Raw genomic sequence first — 24939 nt, 5'->3', positions numbered from 1 at the left:
CCTTGCCTCATGTCCAAAGCAAGGAGTCAACTAAGCATGGACTGAAACATTTGAAACCATGAGCCAAAATGAATCTTTCCTCTGCTGTTTCTCTCAGGTATTTTGTCACAGTAACAAAAAGCTGACTAACACTGTCACTTTTCCTCCTTTGTGGTTCCAATGAGTTCTATAGATTCTATAGCAATGGTACTCAATATTTTTTAGTGTGCCTAAGAATTCCCTGAGGAACTAGAGAGGCAAGAAGATTCCTGGGTTCCACTCCTGGATATTTCGGTTCAGTAGGTGTGGGGTGGGGCTCAGGAGAGTACATTTTTTAGCACCCCAGATAATGCCCATGCTCTGGCCTCACTGTGCCAGAGCTCCCTCAGCATGTCTTCCTGTTCTACTCTTCCATATCTGGAGTTAACTCAAACCCTGCCTAGCCTCTGTACCACCAGGAGGCACCACTTGGTAGCCCCAAAGGGATGTTACCTCTCCAAGTTTACTGCAAAGAATAAATGGAGGAAGAAACTCAGGGCATTCTATTCCCTCCGGCCACGGAAATGCTGACAGCCCAACTCAGAGCAAACTCACACGTCAGACCCCATGAACACTTGTTCTTCTAAACAGAGTTTAAACTTTAGAAACAGATAAGGGGAAAGCCTTTCCATCATACAGCAAGGACACATAGATTCCTCCAATTCTTTCCCATTCACCTAAAATCATTTAGTACCCCTCAAAATTGTCCCTGGGTTACTGGGTAATCACACTCCCATGACTGTCCTGGGCACAGGAAAGGAATGCATACACCTTTCCTTCTATGGATCTATCTACCATTAGTTCATTCCAGCCAGCCTTCAGAGGGTGACAGAAAGTTTTCCCTTTGTTGCTACGCAGCAAGCTCCCAAGGGACCTCACACTGCTGGTTCCCAGACCAAACTGAGGAGCAAGGAAAGTTGGTCCTAGGCCTCTACTTGCCTATATAAAATAGAAGGAAAATGAGCATTTGTTCCTACCACAGGGCTTAAAGTTCTGTGCTATTTTTTCCTGAGGTTTGCAGGAAATGTGTGGTATACTCTCCACCCCTGAAAGGGGGTGAGTCAGCAAGTTGTAACGCCAAATCCCTTTTCATTGTAAATTCTTGTTTCTGCTGTTTACAGAACTGCAAACCATTGGAGTTAAATTCTAAGCAGAAGATCTTGATATATATGTATTTAAAAAGTACATGTGTAGGAAGGGAAGTGCTTGAAGAAGTCAAGAAAATGATTTTAATTATAAAATGAGTAGGGGTTTAACATGAGAAAATGCAAGCTCGCTAGCTTTGGAAGGGGACCTTTTACACAATCAAATCAGAAAACTGTTGTAAGTGGCAGGAATGGATCTCTAAACTGGAGGAGTAGTGAGGAGACTAAAAGAGGCAGCTATGATAATGTCTTTACAGTCTCAAATTCAAATGAGCATAAAGTTTTGGAGGGTGAACAGCAGAAAGCAGTTTTACATTTACTTGTCCAAGATCCAGGATGAAATAACTGTCCTGTGTTGTTATTATTCGTATCCTCAAGCACTAAGAAGAACAGTAAGAACTCCTGGAATAAAAACTCAAAAAATGTTTGAAGGTACATATACTATGTTATTTAAAAAATCATGTCACATTAAATCCAGCACAGAAAAAAAATACTGGAAGAATGTATGGCAGAAAACCCACACTAACTGTCTCTGGATGGTGGGATTATGTGCACCTTTGCTTATTGCCTTTGACATTTTCTAAAACAAAAATGTATTGTTTTTATAATAAAAGTAACCCAAGTCAATTTTTAAAAGCAGCATGCTGAGAGAAACATATGCAACTTCACCTTTAAAGGAAAACTTCTTTCAAATGGCAATTCCTTTATGCATTTCCTTGGATTGTACGTTACCCAATCCTCTTATTGTTTTTTCTGGATTCATATTAACATTAGGGCTCTGATTACACTTTAAAGTGTGAAATGACAGTTGAATGACTAGAATCTTTAATTTCCCAATCAATCCTCTGTAATCAGTATTTTCTACTTCACATATACCAATGGGCATTTATGCACCTTAAAATGCTCCCAGGATAAAATGAAGTCTTTGTCTGTCTACCAGAAGTCCTGTGTGCTCCTTCTGAGCCCCAGTGACAAGCCACTGTACCCATGAACTCTATAGGGGAAGAGTTGTCACTGTGATTTCTGTGCTGTGCTGTATAGCCTCAAAGGCTGATAATGCACAACAATCCTGAGATAGAAAGGCAAGCAGAGAACAATTACAGCACTATTACCCTCAGATACAACTCTGTAGATACCTTTAAGATCGTGATATTCCAGGTAAAGCTCTCCACTGCTTTCTGTAGTTTCCGTTCCTTCAGACCCTCCTTGGTGCCTATGCTGTGTAAGTGCTCATGGAATTCCATGGCTGAAAGAAATAAAAAAGACAAAGCGTATTACTTCGCCATCCAGTCTGTGGTAATGAACCAGCAATATTCATTTTTCTAGGCAGAGCTAAAACAATTTCAATTGCTAATAGCACTTAATAATCGTTCCCATGGAAGAATGTAGTAATAGGGAGGAAACACTGAAATGGTTCCAACAAGGTGGAAGGCATCTTAGAGTCAGTTCTGAAGGGCAGAAGGATACATGATTATTATTACAGGGTTGTAATTCAGAGAAGAGAGACATGGCTTCTGAGAGGAAGGTTGCCCAGGGAGAAGGAAGAAAAGCAGGGACTGGAACCCAGGTCTCTGAAATCTGAGAAGATAGATTTCAACTCTACTAAGAACATAATGCTGGCTACTGGGGATGCAAAGAATGCAAACTCAGGAACTTCCCATCCCAGTGAGGGTCAATATGAGCTCAGATACCAAGCCTGTCATAAAGGGGAGAGGTTGGGGAGAAGGATGTGAACTCTAAACTTTGAATTTATATTATGAAACTTTAACCAGGATTCACCTGATCAAATGAATACTCCCCAGCATCCTTTAAAATAATCAAAGAGGTTTCTCACTGCAATGATAAGGGGGGAGCAGTGGGGAGAGGGTATGATGGTCCTTCTACTTGTAGTCATTATAACTCAGACTTTTTTTTGCATATTCCCTTATAGTCAATCCTCCCATCCTTGGCCAATAGAAACCCTTCAAACTGGTTCCCACACCCTACTGAAATCACCAATTAGCCTTTGATACCTTCCTTGCTTTCTGGTACAAGAAATTCCAGACTCACCCATCTAAAATACATTTCCCATCTCAGGCCTGGAGCTAGCTATTTCCCCCAAGGAAACTGTATGCATGATGCATGTGTATGAGGGAGGGAGGGAGGGAGTGGGTGGAAAGGAGGGAGAAGGAGAAGAGAGGGAGAAAAGACACCTTCCTTTCCACAATCAGGGTGTTCAATGTTAACTGAGTTTTTATTGTTTTCTAAGGTCTTTTCACTAGACAGATCTAGGACACGTATATATTTTTTTTTAACAGAAAGAGCTTACTAAAAATTTAATTCAGAGTTTTAAAATAACATTTAAAATATTATGTTTATTTTTTCCTCTCATGTAGAAAAAAATCTTAATTCCTAGCCATAGCAATGCAACTACTAATAATAAGACTGCTAGACATACTTAAAACTCTCAGCATTTTTCTGTGTGTGCCCTTACAGTATATCTTATTGAGAATGCATAGTAAAATTTTTGTGTTGAAGTTGGAATAATTCTTTTTTTTTAATTTTTTATTGTTGGTTGTTCAAAACATTACAAATTTCTTGATATATCATATTTCACACTTTGATTCAAGTGGGTTATGAACTCCCATTTTTACCCCATATACAGATTGCAGAATTACATCAGTTATACATCCATTGATTTACATATTGCCATACTAGTGTCTGTTGTGTTCTGCTGTCTTTCCTATCCTCTACTATCCCCCCTCCCCTCCCCACCCCTCGCCTCCCCTCTTCTCTCTCTACCCCCTCTACTGTCATTCATTTCTCCCCCTTGTATTATTTTTCCCTTTCCCCTCACTTCCTCTTGTATGTACTTTTGTATAACCCTGAGGGTCTCCTTCCATTTTCATGCAATTTCCCTTCTCTCTCCCTTTCCCTCCCACCTCTCATCCTTGTTTAATGTTAATCTTCTTCTCCTGCTCTTCGTCCCTACTCTGTTCTTAGTTACTCTCCTTATATCAAAGAAGACATTTGGCATTTGTTTTTTAGGGATTGGCTAGCTTCACATAGCATAAACTGCTCTAATGCCATCCATTTCCCTGCAAATTCTATGATTTTGTCATTTTTTAATGCAGAGTAATACTCCATTGTGTATAAATGCCACATTTTTTTTATCCATTCGTCTATTGAAGGGCATCTAGGTTGGTTCCACAGTCTTGCTATTGTGAATTGTGCTGCTATGAACATCGATGTAGCGGTGTCCCTGTAGCATGCTCTTTTTAGGTCTTTAGGGAATAGACCGAGAAGGGGAATAGCTGGGTCAAATGGTGGCTCCATTCCCAGCTTTCCAAGAAATCTCCATACTGCTTTCCAAATTGGCTGCACCAATTTGCAGTCCCACCAGCAATGTACAAGTGTACCCTTTTCCCCACATCCTCGCCAGCACTTGTTGTTGTTTGACTTCATAATGGCTGCCAATCTTACTGGAGTGAGATGTTATCTTAGGGTGGTTTTGATTTGCATTTCTCTGACAGCTAGAGATGGCGAGCATTTTTTCATGTACATGTTGATTGATTGTATGTCCTCCTCTGAGAAGTGTCTGTTCAGGTCCTTGGCCCATTTGTTGATTGGGTTGTTTGTTTTCTTATTGTCTAATTTTTTGAGTTCTTTGTATACTCTGGATATTAGGGCTCTATCTGAAGTGTGAGGAGTAAAGATTTGTTCCCAGGGTGTAGGCTCCCTATTTACCTCTCTTATTGTTTCTTTTGCTGAGAAAAAACTTTTTAGTTTGAGTAAGTCCCATTTGTTGATTCTAGTTATTAACTTTTGTGCTATGGGTGTCCTATTGAGGAATTTGGAGCCCGACCCCACAGTATGTAGATCGTAGCCAACTTTTTCTTCTATCAGACACAGTGTTTCTGATTTGATATCAAGCTCCTTGATCCATTTTGAATTAACTTTTGTGCATGGCGAGAGAAAGGGATTCAGTTTCATTTTGTTGCATATGGATTTCCAGTTTTCCCAGCACCATTTGTTGAAGATGCTATCCTTCCTCCATTGCATGCTTTTAGCCCCTTTATCAAATATAAGATAGTTGTAGATTTGTGGATTGGTTTCTGTGTCCTCTATTCTGTACCATTGGTCCACCCGCCTGTTTTGGTACCAGTACCATGCTGTTTTTGTTACTATTGCTCTGTAGTATAGTTTGAAGTCTGGTATCGCTATACCGCCTGATTCACACTTCCTGCTTAGCATTGTTTTTGCTATTCTGGGTCTTTTATTTTTCCATATGAATTTCATGATTGCTTTCTCTATTTCTACAAGAAATGCTGTTGGGATTTTGATTGGCATTGCATTAAACCTATAGAGAACTTTTGGTAATATCGCCATTTTGATGATGTTAGTTCTGCCTATCCATGAACAGGGTATATTTTTCCATCTTCTAAGATCTTCTTCTATTTCTCTCTTTAGGGTTCTGTAGTTTTCAGTGTATAAGTCTTTCACCTCTTTTGTTAGGTTGATTCCCAAGTATTTTATTTTTTTTGAAGATATTGTGAATGGAGTGGTTGTCCTCATTTCCATTTCAGAGGATTTGTCGCTGATATACAGGAATGCCTTTGATTTATGCGTGTTATTTTATATCCTGCCACTTTGCTGAATTCATTTATTAGCTCTAATAGTTTCTTTGTAGACCCTTTTGGGTCTGCTAGGTATAGAATCATGTCAACTGCAAGTAGTGATAATTTAAGTTCTTCTTTTCCTATTTTTATGCCTTTAATTTCTTTCGTCTGTCTAATTGCTCTGGCCAGTGTTTCGAGAACTATGTTGAACAGAAGTGGAGAGAGAGGGCATCCCTGTCTTGTTCCAGATTTTAGAGGGAATGCCTTCAATTTTTCTCCATTCGGAATGATGCTAGCCTGAGGCTTAGCATAAATTGCTTTTACAAAATTGAGGTATGTTCCTGTTATCCCTAGTTTTTCTAGAGTTTTGAACATAAAGGGATGCTGTACTTTGTCGAATGCTTTTTCCGCATCTATCAAGATGATCATATGGTTCTTATTTTTAAGTCTATTGATGTGGTGAATAACATTTATTGATTTCCGTATATTGAACCAGCCTTGCATGCCAGGGATGAATCCTACTTGATCACGGTGCACAATTTTTTTGATATGTTTTTGTATCTGATTCACCAGAATTTTATTGAGGATTTTTGCATCTAGGTTCATTAGAGATATTGGTCTGTAGTTTTCTTTCTTTGAAGTGTCTTTGTCTGGTTTAGGTATCAGGGTGATGTTGGCCTCGTAGAATGAATTTGGAAGTTCTCCCTCTTTTTCTGTTTCCTGAAGTAGCTTGAAAAGTATTGGTATTAGTTCCTCTTTAAAGGTTTTGTAAAACTCTGCTGTATACCCATCCGGTCCTGGGCTTTTCTTAGTTGGTAATCTTTTGATGGTTTCTTCTACTTCCTCAATTGATATTGGTCTGTTTAGGTTGTCTATATCCTCCTGACTCAATCTGGGCAGATCATATGACTTAAGAAATTTATCGATGCCTTCACTATCTTCTAATTTATTGGAGTATAAGGATTCAAAATAATTTTTGATTATCTTCTGTATTTCTGAAGTGTCTGTTGTGATATTGCCTTTTTCATCCCGTATGCTAGTAATTTGAGTTCTCTCCCTTCTTCTATTCGCTAGCATGGCTAAGGGTCTGTCGATTTTGTTTATTTTTTCAAAGAACCAACTTTTAGTTTTGTCAATTTTTTCAATTGTTTCTTTTGTTTCGATTTCATTAATTTCAGCTCTGATTTTCATTATTTCTTGCCTTCTACTTCTTTTGCTGTTGTTTTGCTCTTCTTTTTCAAGGATTTTGAGATGAAGTATGAGATCATTTATTTGTTGGTTTTTTCTTTTTTTAAGGAATGAACTCCAAGCAATGAATTTTCCTCTTAGAACTGCTTTCAATGTGTCCCATAGATTCCGATATGTTGTGTCTGTGTTTTCATTTATCTCTAAGAATTTTTTAATTTCCTCCTTGATGTCTTCTATAACCCATTGATCATTCAGTAACCTATTGTTCATTCTCCAAGTGAGGTATGCTTTTTCCTTCCTTCTTTTATCGTTGATTTTCAGTTTCATTCCATTATGATCAGATAAGATGCATGGTATTATCTCTACTCCTTTATATTGTCTAAGAGTTGCCCTGTGACATAATATATGATCTATTTTTGAGAAGGATCCATGTGCTGCTGAGAAAAAAGTGTAACTGCTTGATGTTGGGTGGTATACTCTATATATGTCAATTAGGTCTAGGTTATTAATAGTGTTATTGAGTTCTATAGTTTCCTTATTCAACTTTTGTTTGGAAGATCTGTCCAGTGGCGAGAGAGGTGTGTTGAAGTCTCCCATGATTATGGTATGGTGGTCTATTAGACTCTTGAACTTGAGAAGAGTTTGTTTGACGAACATAGCTGCACCATTGTTTGGGGCATAAACATTAATGATTGTTATGTCTTGTTGGTGTATGGTTCCCTTAAGCAGTATGTAGTGTCCCTCTTTATCCCTTTTGATTAACTTTGGCTTGAAATCTATTTTATTTGATATGAGTATGGACACTCCTGCTTGTTTTCGAAGTCCATATGAGTGATATGATTTTTCCCAACCTTTCACCTTCAGCCTATGTATGTCTTTTCCTATCAAATGCGTCTCCTGTAGGCAGCATATTGTTGGGTCTTGTTTTGTGATCCATTCTACTAGCCTGTGTCTCTTAATTGGTGAGTTTAAGCCATTAACATTTAGGGTTATTATTGAGATATGGGTTGTTCTTCCAGCCATATTTGTTTATTTATGTTACTAAACATGGTTTGTTTTCCTCTTTGATTATTCCCCCCCCCTTACTGTCCTACCTCCCACTGTTGGTTTTCATTGTTATTTTCCATTTCCTCTTCCTGTAATGTTTTCCGAGGATGTTTTGAAGAGATGGTTTTCTAGCTGCAAATTCTTTTAACTTTTGTTTATCGTGGAAGGTTTTAATTTCATCTTCCATCCTGAAGCTTAATTTCGCTGGATACACAATTCTTGGTTGGAACCCATTTTCTTTCAGTGTTTGAAATATGTTATTCCAGGATCTTCTAGCTTTCAGAGTCTGTGTTGAACGATCAGCTGTTATCCTGATTGGCTTACCCCTAAATGTAATCTGCTTCCTTTCTCTTGTAGCTTTTAAAATTCTCTCCTTATTCTGTATGTTGGGCATCTTCATTATAATGTGTCTAGGTGTGGATCTCTTATTATTTTGCACATTCAGCATCCTGTAGGCTTCTAGGATTTGGGATTCTGTCTCATTCTTCAAGTCTGGGAAGTTTTCTCGTATTATTTCATTGAATAGATTGCTCATTTCTTTGGTTTGGAGTTCTGTACCTTCCTGTATCCCAATGACTCTTAAGATTGGTCTCTTAATGTTATCCCATATTTCTTGGATGTTCTGCTCATGGTTTCTTAACAGTCTTGCTGAGCTGTCTATGTTCTTTTCAAGTTGAAATACTTTGTCTTCATTGTCTCATGTTCTATCTTCTAAGTGTTCTACTCTGCTGGTAGTATTCTCCATTGAGTTTTTAAGTTGCTTTATTGCTTCCTGCATTTCTAGGATTTCTGTTTGTTTGTATTTTATAACCTCTATCTCCCTGTATAGTTGATCCTTTGCTTCCTGGATTTGTTTGTGTAATTCATTGTCGAAGTGATCTTTCATTGTCTGATTTTGCTGTCTAATGTCTTCCTTGATACTCCAGATCATCTGAAGCATGTATATCCTGAATTCTTTATCTGACATTCCATCTGCTGCAGCTGTTACCTCTTCTAAAGTTGAGTTGACCTGCATTGCTTGTGGTCCTTTCTTTCCTTGTCTTTTCATACTGCTTGCGTTTCTTTCTGCTTGGTGAAACTGTTGTGTTTTTGAAATGTTTTTTTCCCCTATATATTTATATTGCTCTTGTATAGTTGAAAAGTCTCCCTTGCAGGGTCGGGCGGCGGTTTGCCTACCTTGCAGGCGCGGGCGGCGGCTCTGCTCTCTCCTTACTCCAATTGGGGTGTCGTGACTACCACGCCGGCAGGTCACTGGGCCTGTTCCGGGCGCGGGTGGCGGCTCTGTTCTGCCCCTACTCCAATTGGGGTGACGAGTGTACCACGCCCGCAGGCCACCGGGCCTGATCCGCCGGTCGGTTGCAGGTCTGCCTACTCTGCAGGCGCGGGCGGCGGCTCTGCTCTGCCCCCCCTCCAATTGGTGTGACTTGTCTACCACACCCGCGGACCACTGGGCGTGTTCCGGGCGCGGGCGAAGGCTCTGTTCTGTTCCTACTCCAATTGGGGTGACGTGCCTACCACCCCGGCCGGCCGCTGGGCCTGTTCCACCAGTCGGTCGCAGGTATGCCTACCTTGTGGGCACGGGCGGCGGCTCTGCTCTGCCCCTACTCCAAATGGGGTGACGTGTCTGTCGCACCGGCAGGCCACTGGGCCTGTCCCACTGGTCGGTCGTAGGTCTGCCCACCTTTCGGGCACGGGTGGCGGCTCTGCTCTGCCCCTACTCCAATTGGGGTGTCATGACTACCACGCTGGCAGGTCGCTGGGCCTGTTCCTGGCATGGGCGGCGACTCTGCTCTGCCCCCACTCCAATTGGGGTGACGTGTGTACCACGCCGGCAGGCTCTTGGGCCTGATCCGCCGGTCTGTCGCAGGTCTGCCTACCTTGCAGGCGTGGGCGGCGGCTCTGCCCTGCCCCTCCTACCACGCCTGCGGACCGCTGGGCCTGATCTGCAGGTTGGTCGCAGGTCTGCTCACCCTGCGGGCACGGGTGGCGGTTTCGCTCCGCCCCCCACTCCAATTGGGGTCACGTGACCACCACACCGGCGGGGCCTGATCCGAGCGCGGGCGAAGGCTCTGCTCTGCCCCTACTCCAGTTGGGGTGACATGTGTACCACGCTGGCAGGCCGCTGGGCCTGACCCGCCAGTCTGTCGCAGGTCTGCTTACCTTGCAGGCGCGGGCGGCGGCTCTGCCCTGCCCCTCCTACCACGCCCGTGTACCACTGGGTTGCGGGTCTGCCCACCTTGTGGGCGCGGGTGGCGGCTCCGCTCCACCCCCTCTCCAATTAGGGTCCTCCCCTCTGGCTCGACGACAAATCGAGAGAGACTTGGGTGTCTGTGCCTCACCCACCCTACCAGGAGACCAACTGTTTCTGTCGCCGCTGGTATTGATGAAGTTCTCTCCTCCGCCGCTTTCTGATGACATCAGATCTCTGCCATGTTGGTATCCTATGTGAATGGCAGCATTTCGTTCCCTTTGCCGAGTAACCAAAGCAACGGGTGAGTTCTGACCGGCCCTCAGCAGGACCCGGACTGAGAAGCAGTTTCCGCGGGCTCCTTAGCCCTGGGCCAGAGCAGTTCCGGGAGCCGGAACTCGGCCGCTCCGTGCTCGGTGTATGCTCTGATAAGAGCAGGCTCCAAGAAGCAGTTTCCGCGGGCTCCTTAGCCCTGGGCCAGGGCAGTTCCGGGAGCCGGAACTCGGCCGCTCCGTGCTTGGTGTATGCTCTGATAAGAGCAGGCTCCAAGAAGCACTCAGGCACTGAGCCTGAGTAATCTGTCTGCAAGCCGCAGGCGAATGGCAGCCTGAAATTACCTGTTCTATGGCTGAATGAGCTGCGGTCAGTCGAAAACAGGGATGGTGACGTCAGCTCTCCAAGATGGTGGCCGCTGGCCTCCTCTGTGGTCTGACCGGTGTGAAGAACCGAAATGGACCGCTTCCTTCCCCCGTCTCGAACCCAGAATTCAGCACTGAGTACCGTGCTTGCACGGCTGGCAGAAACTGCAGCGCTGTATCCCTGCGCCGCTATCTCCTCGTTTCCCAGCGCGCGCTGCAGACTCTAGCCGCGGGGCGATTTGCTGAATAAGCAGTGTTACCCTCCATGCGACAAATCTCTCGCGTTTGAGTCCCCATAGCCGATCCTCGTGCGATGGAAATCCTTCCTCCAGGTTCCGGAGCACCCCACTATTGCTGGAAATTCCTAACAAGATAGCCTTTAGCCACCCTGACGTGTCATTCCCACACAGTGACGCGGCACAAGGGGGCAATGCACTCCCCTCGCCACCATCTTCTAATCCTCTGGAATAATTCTTTAATCTATGGGTTATATCATTAACAAAGTAACTCAGGTTCAATTAAGTCTCATGTGTGTGTGCACACATGAGCTTTTTTTTGGTTGTAATTTGTTTTAGGATTAAGTCAAAACCTGACATAATTCCACAGCTGAACTACATACATACACATCAAGATGTATTCAGATAAGTCCTGCTTCCTTCCTGATCTCTACCTTGATCCCTCCTCTTCTTGTATATTTTAAATTTATCTTCCCCTTGTACTGTTTCTCTGTGCAAGTGCAAGTAAATTTGTACACATATTCAGAATCCTCCCTTTCTTACACAAAGCAGTACGCTGTGTATACTGTTCTGGATCTTGGCTTTTCTTGTCTCATTATTGAACAATGGAGATCACTTGTGTCAGCATAGAGAGCCCTGGCTCATTCTTTATATACAGCTCCAGAGACCCCACTGTGTGGATGAGCTGGTGATTAGGTAGCCAGTCCCCTACCAATGGATGTAGAGTTGTTCCAAATCTTTTGCTGTTATATAATGTGGAATTGTTGTAGTTATTACAAGGCATTTTCTCTGTTCTTTTGATACTTTACTCTTTGCTTAAACATTCCCATTTCTAATTCCTTTTCTATGCAACACCATTTCAAAGCAACTCTACATGGTGACTGATAGCAACTTTACTCCTTAGAATCTTCAATCATCAAGCAAAGGTCAATACATGTAGGATAAAGATAATAAACTGTATTTTCTATTTTCTTCTCTCTCTGATAGGAACTGTGGTCCAACCTCCTGTTATGCTAATAAGGCATGAGAACCTCACTGGTTCCAAGAAAGAACAGTGATGAGTAAAGTTCACTCCATTGTCTAGGAAACTAGCACACTGACCAGCTCTCCTTTTCTCCAACTCCTCTTTTGCTCATGATGGTACCTGAAGACACCCCAACCTGATTAACTAATCCTCCCGCATCCCAATGCAGGTGACCAGCTCAGATGGCGAGCTGCATCCCCTATGTCTAGTTCTTCCTTTCACTGGATATACTTGGCTTAACAGACTGAAGAAAAACAAAAAGAAAAAATGAAAACAATGACCAGCAATCTTTTCTAAAACTCATGGGTTTTGCTGGAGCATTGAACCACACACTCCCTCTCTCTCCCTCTCCCCCTCTTCACATGTGGGAGGCTCCCTAGACTGGACTGCAATGACTCACCCATCAGTTGGGACCCTAAAGATAAGGCACTAATATGCTGCCTCTTCTGTTAAATTTTATTACTGTTTTGGAAGAGATCTGGATTTCCAAATATGATCCTTAATATTCATAATGTTTATACTTCTGTCAGTCAGGAGGCAGCATGGTCTCAAAGGCATGAGATGGTGGATGAAATCCGTGACTGGAATCCAGGAAAGGGAAAAGACAGGAGGAGAGAAGCGGCGGGGGAGTAGCACTCTGTACACAAGAAGGCAGCAAACTCTGAGGACAGCATGTCACAGAGGAAAAGAAATTGGGAAGAGACATGTAAATGACATTAACATAGGAACATAGACTGTGAGTACCTGGCCAGATACTTCCTTGTTATACATTCTAAAACTGGCACACAGGTGTAACAGAACAATAGCAGGGTTTTGTTCAACCACCAGGTATGTGGTTGGAAGCTTCATTCTGCCGGGGGCTGATAGCTTTATCTTATATAACTCCTCCTTAGCCATAAGGTAATGAGCAGTGACAGGAGCTGCTACACTGGGCTGAACTCCAACTAGCGCATAAGAACCTACAGATAATATAAGCATGGAACAGTGGAGAATGCTGAGCTTAGACACTCATGCATCCTAGATTTTAAGAAAGCAGCTTTAAGAAAATTCAGAAGACAGAAAGAACCAGGGCCAGAGGCAGTATAAGGACAAGTTGCCTTGAGAAGGATTGGAGACTTGAAGAAGAAACATGATTAAAATGATTTTTTGAAAAAGGATATGGATAAGGAAGAAATGTGGAAATATATACACAAATGAATATAGCTGCATGTGTTCCTAAGTATCTAAAAAGCTCATATTTTACATGTCTATTAAAGAGATGAAACAATTCCCCCTTACTTCACCCCTCTTAAAATATCTATAGTCCAATAAAATTTTCACAGGGAAGTACAGTATATTATTAAAGAAGATCTTTAATAATGGGGGACCAAGGGTGTAGCTCAGTGATACAGAACTGAGTGATACAGATATACAAGGACCTGGGTTCATTTCCAGCCCTTAAAACAAAATTCAAAATTAAAAGGAGCATGAAAAAGTGATGAATTGAATACTGGAAAAATGTTATATAAAACCCAGAATTTTAAAAACTAAGACTATGTGTCCCATTGTTACTTATTTCCTTATTTGATTTTTCTGGCTTACACATCTTTAATCTTAGAGGTCAATCTTTGAAAATCTACTGGCTTGGATTTAGCTAATCCACTGATTGGAAGCATATACTGATTTTATTTTTTAAGCAAAGAAAAGGTTTCTCCCCTTGACCTATAGAGCAGAATCTTACCTTTCTCTGTTAACAGTGACATGCAAAGTCCAGTGCAAGGACCAAGGACACACAACCAAGAAAAGCACAGGACAACAGCCAGGCACTTACATGTACTTTGTCAGGAATATGGAGACAGCCTACAGAACTTTCCAAGGAAATGAGGAAGGATTTGAATCTTGGTTTGTCTGAGCCCAGTGCCCCAGGCTTTCCAACCACCAAACCTAAACAAAAGCATCTCCGTTCTTAATAGGAGCTGGTGATATGATTATGGTATAAAATAATTGTGCTATGAGGTGGAATGGTACAAGGGCCATTAGACAAGTGCTGGCCCAGTTCTTAGAGAACACAGGAGATACAGTGAGTTTTTTGTATTTGAACTGAATTAGTCCATACATGTTAACAAGAAGAATCAATAATACATCTAAGACGAAAATTCATTATATCTTGGTACTAAATTACAAAAAAAAAAAACAAAAACTAATAAGTCACAGGAGGCCTTCTGGGGTCTTAACATCAATAGTAAATATAAAGACCTTGTTTGGGTTGGAGTTCAGTAACCTCCTCCCTGTGTTTCAAATTATTTACAGCAAAGAATGAACCCGACAAAACAAGGTCCTTATCTTATCAAGAAATTTAAAAGCAGAATTTCTTTTCCTTCGGTAATCCACATTATTTGTCTAAACAGTAGAGTAAATCTTAAAGTAACTGGCAAAAACAAGATGAAGCAAAAAGGTTAGGAGTTCTTAAGTCACACAACCCACCTCCAAAGAAGCCCAACTGTTCTGCTACAAAATTCATTTTCCTGTAATTATAAGGAGAAGAGATATGGGGACCAGGGTGGGGGTTAACCAGTGCTGGGCAGAACCCTGGGTGGGCCTGTTGCAGGTGTGAATCTGTAAAAGCAGACAAATAAGCACAGGGGAAGCTGCTACAATAATCCAGAGAATTTTCAGAGTGTCTGGCTGCATGAGTGGTAATGTGGTTGGAGGAGCTGCCAGAGGGTGATGGGGACAGGCTCTGCAGGGAAGTCAGGGAGACTCTAGAGTGCATCTCAAACCTCAGCGCACAGCAGGATCCCTGGAGGTGCCCATTGAAAATGCAGGTTCTCTACTTCTTGGGGATTCTGGTTCAGGAGGTGTCCGGAGGGCCCAGGCATGAACATGTTTCACAAGTACTCCTGGAGGTTTCCTAGCAGAAATGCTAGGGTCCACTCTGAGGAAAGCTAACTAAGAGTGAGGAGAGGGGACTGAGATACTGGAAGCCACATTGTTAACATTCTAAAACCCACAGCATGTGGGTGAAACACCAGTGACTTACCAGGATCAGACAGGCAAGACTGAAGATGTAGGAATTATGAACTGGTCAACTCAGCCTGCACTGCAGAAGGAAGGGAGGGAGACAAGCGAGGAGAAGGCCAGAAGGAAGGAGGGAGGAGAGGACACTACTGTTTTTCTTTCTAATGACTTTCTGGTTTACATATACAGATATTTGTTTTCAAATTATCTTGCACAAGATTTTGTTCTGTTTTCTTGTTTCACTTTTATCTAAAAGGACTCTAACATGAAACTTAAGAAAAAAAGTTTACTTCAAGAGGTAAAACTAAACTACTAGTTGAAATTTCTTTGTCATGTGGAATTTTCAGAATACTTCTCTGTTTCTGCAATTACTTGTTCAATATCCATAATATTGATACAAAAGATCTCATCATTTTGGATGATAAGAGCAATTCTTGATTTTTTTTAAGCTTGGCAAAAACAGTGGCTTTTATTTACAATTACATGTATCAAGATTATAACAGAAAGACTAGGGAAACCGTCTGAACAAAAGCAATGATTTATTGGTAATGGCAATGAACGAAACACTGACAGTCTCTGGAGAGAATCAAGCAATTATCCAGGAGCTGCAAAGTTGATTGCAATAGGTCTTCCAGTACGTTTTGTACCTTAGTGGCTTTCTCCTTTTTTTTTTTTTTTTTTTTTTTTTTTTTTTTTGTCAACTACTCATCTGAAGTCATTCATATTTGTTGCCTGGACTGGAGTACCAATGACAGTAAAATATGGATTTCTTGTTGTTTCGTCTTTACCCTGATTAGACTGAACAAATACAGTTACACTGTTAACTCTAAAACAACAGAATGAAGTGGAACAACGCCATCTTCTTTGATATCATCCTCTGTCAGCTCCAGAGCTTGAGTTGGTTCACTTCTTTCTTCCTCTTCAAGGATAAAAATTGATGTAGGTGGATAAAATTGTTACATATTTAGGATCCTGACTATTATTTGGCCCTTAAAATTTCATAGAATAAAGCTTAACAGATTGATTGAATGCCACACTAATAAGTAGCTGTTCATCATAGTCAACTTCCAAGAAGGTCATGTCTTTTTGTAAACAGTTGTCAAAATCATGTTCATTGCTTTCATTGAGACATCCACAATCAGTCTTGTTAATAAAAGGCATTAAATCCATATAGCCTTTTGGAATATCTGTGTCCTCATTGCTTCCTGTGTCATTTTCTACGTGTTGCTTGATATTTTCCTCTAATCCCACAGCATCTGCTCCTTGATATTGATCAATTTCTATTTTGATATATTGTTGGTGGCAGCTGTTCCCTGACACTGATGTACATCTACTTCCAAGAAAACAGCCTGTGAATATTTATTACTCATAGAACTGAAAGCTGGGGGAATCCTCAAACATAGTCCACACCAATGACCATTTCTAGAGTATATCACCAACAGAAATGTTAATCTTAAGGTACCCTCTTATGGTGAACTTCACCACAGTGAGTCTGGAGCCTGCAGTGCTCAGCTCCAGCTATAAATCAGGTCACTCCCAACCATCTTCACTCTCACCATCATCACAGAGAGCCTGGCAGGGGTAAAGGGGGGCCACAATGCCTCTGGCTTTGAAACTCCAATTCTTGATTCTTGAAGTAATAGTACTAATTGGCAGGCCACTAGCATTTACTGATCACACACTATGTGCAGGTCATTTGATTATACGTTGTGCTGATTTCCATTCAAACACTTTCTTAAATATGAGAAACACTTCATAAAAAGCTACAGACTCTAGAAGCACAGGCAGCAAACTGGGAATGGAAACTAGTGCATATATTATTAGCATAACCCTTCCATAAAAACATCTTTAAAATTTTTGTTTTGGAACATAATGGCTGAGTTTACAGGCATTAGTAAAGATGGCTACAGCATTCAAATGATGACATGAAACTACAATAACTTGGTTTTTAAAATTCAATGCCAAAATAAACTCTAGGTATAATACCAAATTAGGATTTTTGTACTAGGTAACATGCTATGTATGGAAGATTCTAGAGTACAATGTAAAACTCTACATGATAAATTACAAATAGTGGATCATTTAAAATAACTTAATATTAGAATCAAAAAGTAATAAACAAGTTTAAATTTCTGAAAACCCACATCCTATGTTTTTACTTAAGTGATTAGACTGAAAATGAGAAATATATTAAATTCCTCTATGATAGAGCTGAATGCCCTTTATACCTACTGCAAAACTGTTAAATATTTGACTATATTGGAAAGTTACATAACGAGTGAGACAGAATCCTTTATCACTCCCTGTGCTGGCCTTTGCTAGCCATGGTGTCCTGAGTGGAGTAGTAAGGATGCTGAGCTGTGATTAGGGAGGGCTCTCTGCTTAGCTCCTATCCTCAACAGACAAGCTGACAGCCAGAGCCTAGGATGCAGGCCCTGGAGCAACTGGCACAGCTCAATCACAACCACTGGTGCTCCGTCCCTGATGCCAGAGCCTTGTGTTACTCTGTTCAGAAACAAAACCTGGCCCCTCTGATGGCTCTCCCTCTAGTCAGCCTACAGAAGGTAGTTCTACCTCCTTCCTTCTTATTAACTACACTAGAAAACCCTGGCATGAAATCACTCCTTTGCACTTACACCAAGTAAATACCTGACTGTTTTGCATGTTCCAGGTTTGCTCATTATCAGTGGATGTTTTATAGGCCTGTCTATACTGCATCTATTTTAGAGTGACAGTCCCTGCACTCAGGAAGGGGACTGTTGATTCAGATGGTTGCAGTGCACAGCAGCAGCCCTCACAAGCAGGCTCTTAATGATGCTTGCCAAGTGGAGCCCCACAGATCTAAAAGGATGGGAAGATGCAGCACTACCCAAACCAGCTTCTCCTTCTCTGCAAGTCAGAAGGACAGAACAGAGCTGCTATCTTTCCCTTAGCAGACAAGTTAGAGGGCTATCATTTACTGATCACATACTATGTGCAGGTCACTTGATTATATGTTGTGCTGATTTCCATTCAAACACTTTCTTAAATATGAGAAATATAGTGTTCTGCTGCCACACACCAAGGTTTTCCATGGAGCCTCTGTTTCTTCGTCTGCAGCATTAGGGGCTGAAACTGAGAGCTTTCCAGCTCTAAAGCATAAGTAATTTTTATGGATGAATCACAGCTAAGAAAAACCTACACAGTTCTGAAAATAAATGGAATTTTATTGATCCTGAGAAAAATTACTTTTGTGATGATCCTCAGCAAAATCAAAATTTAGAAGTTTCTAAAATATGAGCTTAAGCCCAAAGAGTCCTGATGTCCTTACAGGATGTGGCTCTCAGCTTACATGGCCCAAGCACTGCCTGACAGACTTGTGGAAAGCTACCAGGCAGACGTGGGGAAAATAACAGGCAGCCTGGATCATGTGGATGCTGCCGTGGCTGAATAGTGACGCTGATAAGAATTCCCACTGTGAGAGCAATCTTCAGGTTCAGAGATAGAAACCAGGCCAGTAATGATGAGGGAATGAGACGTAGGGTATTCTCTCAGGAACAAGATCTATATCCCTGCTTGTTTCCAATATCTTCCAAATACTATGCCAGCACATTTTTGTCATAAATTTGTATATTTCAGAGTCATGTACACTTGTTCATTATCTTGCAGCTAATTGTTTAGTAAAATTATCATTTTTATTATATAATTTTTCTTAGTCTATGTCCCATATACTAGTTTGATTTGAACTAAATGGCATTATAAAATTCAATTCTCAAACAAGACTTGGTCTCATCCAAGTTTTCTTAAAGGTAAAATGTAATATCTGGGGGCACCTGTTAAAGAGAAAGGGAAAAGAACTAAGATTCTATGATTTTTCAACTAAGAGGTAACACTTAATTTGGGCAAAGAAATTGAATTCTTTAAATGTTACTAAGCCTCAGCTGAAAACCAACAGTAACCAGGTAACTAGTCCACTAGCCAGAATGACACAATTACAATGTGATATATTATTTAACAGTCAAAATACATATTGTATTTAAAAGTATCAACATTTGAAGATTGTCAACATATTACACAAATCCAATGAAGTATACAGAAATATGAGTCAATGCTTAGAAATCAGCAAATGATCTGTGTCTCACACATAGACCTGGCTGGGCCTGGGATGTTGCTATTTTGAAGAAAGGTTGCCTTTGAGCCTTGGTTGTCTTGTGCCAAAGAATCTACAATTAGATTCCTCTGACTACAAGACTCTTAGCTTCTGATCCTAAGGAAAAGCAGTGAACTATTTTTCTTCTGGGATGTTAACCAAGGAGAAAACTTGCTCAAATTCCTTGGTGGTAAATAACTTGAGAACCAAGGCATTAAACAGTAGATTGTCAAACAGCAGAGGAAGGACAATGGAAAACCTAAGGTCAGATGATGTCTATAAGAGTTCAATTCCATTCTAGTCTCAAGGGAATGCAAGATACAGATCATGTGAGGAAGAACAAAGTCAGGCCTAGGTCTGTGGTGGGGATGGAACAAGTTATTTAACTTTTGATTTATACCTACAGTGTTAAATTTTAAGAACTGGTATGGCCACATGATGGTACATTATTGGATTTTTATGTACAGAAACATCTTTGGAAAGTTAGCACTTCTTTCTTTGCTATTTCTTTAAAATCTAAACAGCCCAAATTTTTGACATGAAGATGTTTGTTTCACATAGTTTTCTAGTTACTATTTCAAAGTACTTTGTAATTTAAATATTGGAAGGGTTTGGAGGAGACTAAAACTTAATGACAAAAAAGAATCATGTTTTATGAAAATTAATAGATGAGTTCAAAGTCTTCAAGATGATGTAATTAACTCAGAACATTAGTGCAACTGCCTGTAACTATCCTCGAATGTGCAGAAGAAAAATTTCCAGGTCTATTAAGTTCTCTTGCTGCCTATCACAGATAACGAACTTAGATGAAATCTAATCAGCCCTAAGAATAAAAAGCATGATACATATAATAAAAAAATCCGAAGAAGCAGTTTTTGCTTTAAATGGGAGGTGGGGCCAAGGCAGAACTATGGCATCGCCTCATCTTCCAACTGAAATGAATGCCATGCTTCCTTGCCAGACGTAAAGCAGATGACCTTTCAAACATTATGGTTGGGATTCTCTCAATCTAAATGATATGAATCTAAAATACATCATGTTGCACATGGCTAAACTTTTTAAGAAGCAAATGTAATTAAGAAAAACACTCATGAGAGACTTACTAATCTTAATTGAGATAATGATTCGTTTTTCAGCTGAAAATTTGTTTTCCTAAAAAGCTCTTCTATTATAAATAACCAGTTGAAATACATCTGTGTGTGTGCTGAAAAATAAAAACTGAAGGCAAAAGGTAAACCTTTTAGATGGTGACAGAATAATTAGATATTTATAATTCTAATTTATTTCAAATTCCCTAAATTTGGTGTTGTGGGATATTTCCTAGAAGATGGAATTCTACATGACACAGGTTTATTTGGAACCTCATTCAAGAGGTCAATTCACCAACAGTATTAAAAGGACTGATCTAATATGGTCTGCACAAAGTATTGTGGTAGCATACTATCCAGAGAACAAAAGAATGGATAATCTGGATCACTTTTTTCCAATTCCCACATAGTGCCTGTTTAAATAGCCTTTGTAAACACTCTGCCCCAGACTCCAGGGGTCTAGAGTGAGGGTACACTGCTGACGTGGGAGTGTTTCACCCTTGTTCTTGGGGAGATGTGGACAGCCTAGTTCTCTTCAAACAGTTCCAGTTGGTAGTCTCTTTTTCTTGGCCTTCTTGCCAAATAATCTTGGCATTAAGGAAAGCCACATTATTTTTAAGATGGATTTTGAACTGTTAAATCCCATTCCACCCAAGACGGGATAGATAAACCAGGTCTCTTAAATATAGCCCTGAAACCCAGATGGATGACAAGATCTGTGTGATGCCAAGCCTAAAGCAGTACAATTTGTGAATGAATTACCCGAGGGAGGGTTTTCTTTCCCTGCCAGCATTTCCATCTGGGTAAATCTAGGTGAGCTGAAGCTGCATCACTCTTGGTCCTTTGTGGGACCCGTCAAGCCATTCTCAACCCATGGCTATGTGACTCCAGAGGGCAGAATCCCAGGAGGAATTGTGTTAGCAAGATCCTTATTTAATTTCATCCAGAAATACAATATAAAACCCCTCTTCAATAATGCACAGAGTACTTTTTTTTTTTTTTTAACAGAGTACTTGTCTAGCACACACAAAGCCCTGGGTTTGATCTCCTAGCATTGCAAACAGACAAACAAACAGATTTTTTTTTGTATGCCTGGAGTATTTTTGCTTGGATCACCACATACATCAATTCTTCCCTTCTCCCAGTTTGGCACAATCACCACAACACATAAGACCCTTATCACTGTACCCCATACACGATTCTCTTTCTTTTTTACACCTCTTTTTATTTGAATTTTCAACAGATAATATACTCATATGGTTCAACAAGTTAAAAAGTCTAAACTGGTATACAGGGCATTGTCTTTTCTTTCCCATTTCCCAGGCCCCTAGATCTCCTCCTGCCAGGAACCCACTGTTATCCCAAGTTTTCTTCCAGAGAGTGATGTGCTCACATCACACAGCTATTCTCCCCTCCCAGCTTTTAAAACAAATACTTACAAATAACACACAGTGTTTTCTTTTGCTTTGCTTTTGAAATTCATGTTTTTATACTTTTACCGATATGTGTATATATGAGTTATTCCTTATAGATGTATATACCTGCAGTGTGTGTGAACACATGTACACACATACTTCTTTATTCTTTATCATGGTAGCACAATGTTCCCTCATAAGGGTATATCATAAAATATATTTAATCCCCTGTCGAACATTTAGGTTGTTCTCAGTATTAACAAAGAAAACTGTACATGGTAAAGTATGTAATCATACCTGTAGAAAAAAAAACTCTTGAAAAAATGGAATTGCTGGCTTGAAGTATATATAATTTATAATTCTTATAACTTGTCATTTGGCCTTTCTGAGGCATGGACCCAACTTACATGCATCCTCATGAGACAGTTATCGGTTTGCCCTGTATTCTCACTGAGACTTCATGAGTTGGATACAATGAAGTCTCTCATGGGAATGCTGAAGACTCTCATGCAGTTTGGATCTGACAGAGAAAAGTGGCATCTTCTTGCAATACCTCATTCACTCCACCCACGGAAGATACAAGTCTCATCCTGCCCTTCTGTCTACTGCCCCTCAATCACTTGTGCAAGTTCTTCTGCATTTCCCCAGCATCTGAACACAAGGGGGCCAGGACTCCTTATTCTCTACCTGAGAGATAACTCAATCTTCCAGCTTGAAAGAGCACCATTGTGCTAGGACTGCCAAATTTAAACCTCTAGTGTCAACCTCACCCCAGAAAGTTACACTTGGAAGTCAACAAGGTATCTAACTTGTCAAAAACAAATCTCTGCTCTTCCCCCTCAAATGTGTGCCATCCTCTTTCCCATCTCTATGAACAGTAGCTCCATCCCTCCAGGACAGCACAAACAATCCAGTCTTACTACGCCCCTCTTTCTCTCCTCCCACTCCACTCCAATTCAGCAAAAAATCCTGTCAGCATGATCATCAGAATGTTGATTTGGTCATACAGAATTCTTTATGTTCAGTCTAACACACCAGTTTGTTGGTCTGATGTTCTGTTAAAAACCCTAGCCAGCCTCTCCAGCCTCATTTGCTTCTCCTGTATTGGCCACATGATGCTCCACGTGGCCAACACTGCTGCCAGCATGGGCCTTACTGCCCTGCACATGATCTTCCCTCCAGCTGGAGCCTGAGCTCACCTGCCTTGGCTCTTAGACAAACCACCTTCTCAACTCCACTCCAGCCTTGAATCTGGTTCAACTATCTACCCCCAAACAGAGCACCCTCCTTAGTGTGGCTAGGGCTGTGGAAAAGGGCACGCACTACTCCACTCACACTCTGGTGGCAGCAAGAAGCTCTTACACACCTCTCTTCAACACTCCACCCACAGTCCACTGAAAGCAGGGCCCGTGTCTTCTTTGGTATCCCCAGCTTCTGATCGGAGGAGAGTAAGGACCTAACCAATGTCTGTTGACTAGATGCATGAACAGATAACAGCAGCATCCTGGATTAAGCTCAGCTCAACACACATTTTCTGAGTGCCAGCCTCTGTTCTTGGTGCTTGGATGTTATTAACTGATTTCCTGCCTTTGAGGCTTGTGTTCTGGCTGGAAGAAGACAGGTATCAATCTACCAGCATAGGTTAATTATATGTATGTTAAAAAAAAGTAATGATTGCGGGCTGGGGTTGTGGCTCAGCAGTAGAGAGCTCACCTAGCATGTGTGAGTCCCTGGGTTTGATCCTCAGCACCACATAAAAAGTAAATAAATAAATAAGATAAAGGTATTGAGTCCAACTACAACTAAAAAAATAAATATTAAAAAAAATAATAATGGGGGGTCGTGGTTCAGTCGCAGAGCGCTTGCCTCGCACATGTGAGGCACTGGGTTTGATCCTCAGCAACATATAACAATAAGTAAACAAAAATAAAGATATTATGTCCATGTATAACTAAAAAATATTTTTAAAAATAATGATTGTTATAGAAAAAGACAAATTAGAGCAGGATAAGGGATTAGATATGGTGAGATGATTTTAAGTTTTGAAGGAGAAGACCTTTGGTTCAGAATCAGTCTCATTCGTGTCCCAGGGCTTTCTGAATCTCCTGCCTGTCCTTTCTTCCTGACAGAACTCATTCCGCAAGCAGTGCTTCCATCTGCATGATAGCCAGTTCAACCTGTTGGCCTCATATCTCCATTCCAAGCTTCACTTTAGGTCCTCTTGACAATTCACCAGACATTTCTGCATGACCACCCTCCTGTGATCTGCATACCACACCTAAAACAGACCTCGCCACCAACTCTTCCTGTGCCAACATTTCAGGCCTCCACAATCTCTCTCAGGAAATACAGAGTGGAACACAAACACACAGGAAGAAAGAAAGTTGATCAGATTCCCCGAGGGGAATGATTTCATGGCCCCGCTGCCTAAAACAGTTTCCTCAGTGTTCAAGACATTGACGGAGAGAACTCAAAGCAAGGAAGGGCTTTGTAACGAAATAAGTTTGGAACATACTGAACTAAACTGGAGGACATTTAGCATGCTGGTGTGCACTGAGACTCTCTAAAGGGTGTAAATTGTATTGTGATATTTAATGATGAAATCCTTTGCCCAAGAGAATGACAAATGTTCCTTGAATTAGATTTTGGGAAAGGTTGGCCTAGAAAATCAACCCCAAATGCTTTAGCCTTGAATCAGAGGCTTGAATCATTAAGCCCAACTTGAATTCCAACCCTAGTTTCTACAATTTCCTGATCAAATATCTCCTTTTAGCCAGGACAATATATTTCATGCATACTGACAGCACACCTTCATGATGAAGAATTCTAAGCTTTGCCTACCTAAAATGCCATGTCCTTCTGCTTAACATATATGAATCCTATATTTCCTCAAGCCCCAAGCTCAAAGCCTCTTCTCTGCCAACAAAACCTCAGGGAGAGCTCCTTCCTTCACGCTTCATTTACACCTGTTATCTGTGCCACTCACTCCTTTCATGTTCCCTGATAGCAGAGACCTTTCATCTTATTAAAAATCTTGGATGAGTAATTAATACAACACCTTGTCATGGAACACAGTCCACAAATACATGACTGTGCTACTTCTTTACTATGTTAATGTGTTATCAACACAGCATGCCCTGCAATGAGTATAATGACTTATAACAAAAGAATAGAAGTTAAAGCTGTTTTAAATTCCTTGTTTTAAGAAGATCTATTTCTAAGTACTAT

The 24939-nt window shown here is 40.9% G+C and overlaps 1 protein-coding gene and 1 pseudogene across 2 annotated transcripts in view; both read right to left on the bottom strand.

Moving 5' to 3' along the window:
• Plcl2 (phospholipase C like 2) overlaps positions 1-24939 on the bottom strand; it is a 191213-nt gene that overhangs the window by 23443 nt on the left and 142831 nt on the right. Inside the window, exon 5 of one of the 2 annotated variants that reach the window (XM_027923164.2) lies at positions 2300-2409. The exons of the other annotated variant lie outside the window; for it this stretch is intronic. Coding sequence (XP_027778965.1) covers positions 2300-2409 — 110 coding nt within the window. The remainder of the gene's footprint in view (positions 1-2299; positions 2410-24939) is intronic. 2 annotated transcript variants of the gene reach the window in all.
• On the bottom strand, positions 15597-23214 carry LOC114081709 (thioredoxin-like protein 1 pseudogene; annotated as a pseudogene).

This window comes from Marmota flaviventris, chromosome 1, assembly GCF_047511675.1.
Source record: "Marmota flaviventris isolate mMarFla1 chromosome 1, mMarFla1.hap1, whole genome shotgun sequence".
NCBI classification, from domain to species: Eukaryota; Metazoa; Chordata; class Mammalia; order Rodentia; family Sciuridae; genus Marmota; species Marmota flaviventris.
This window is presented reverse-complemented; position numbering and strand designations above follow the sequence as displayed.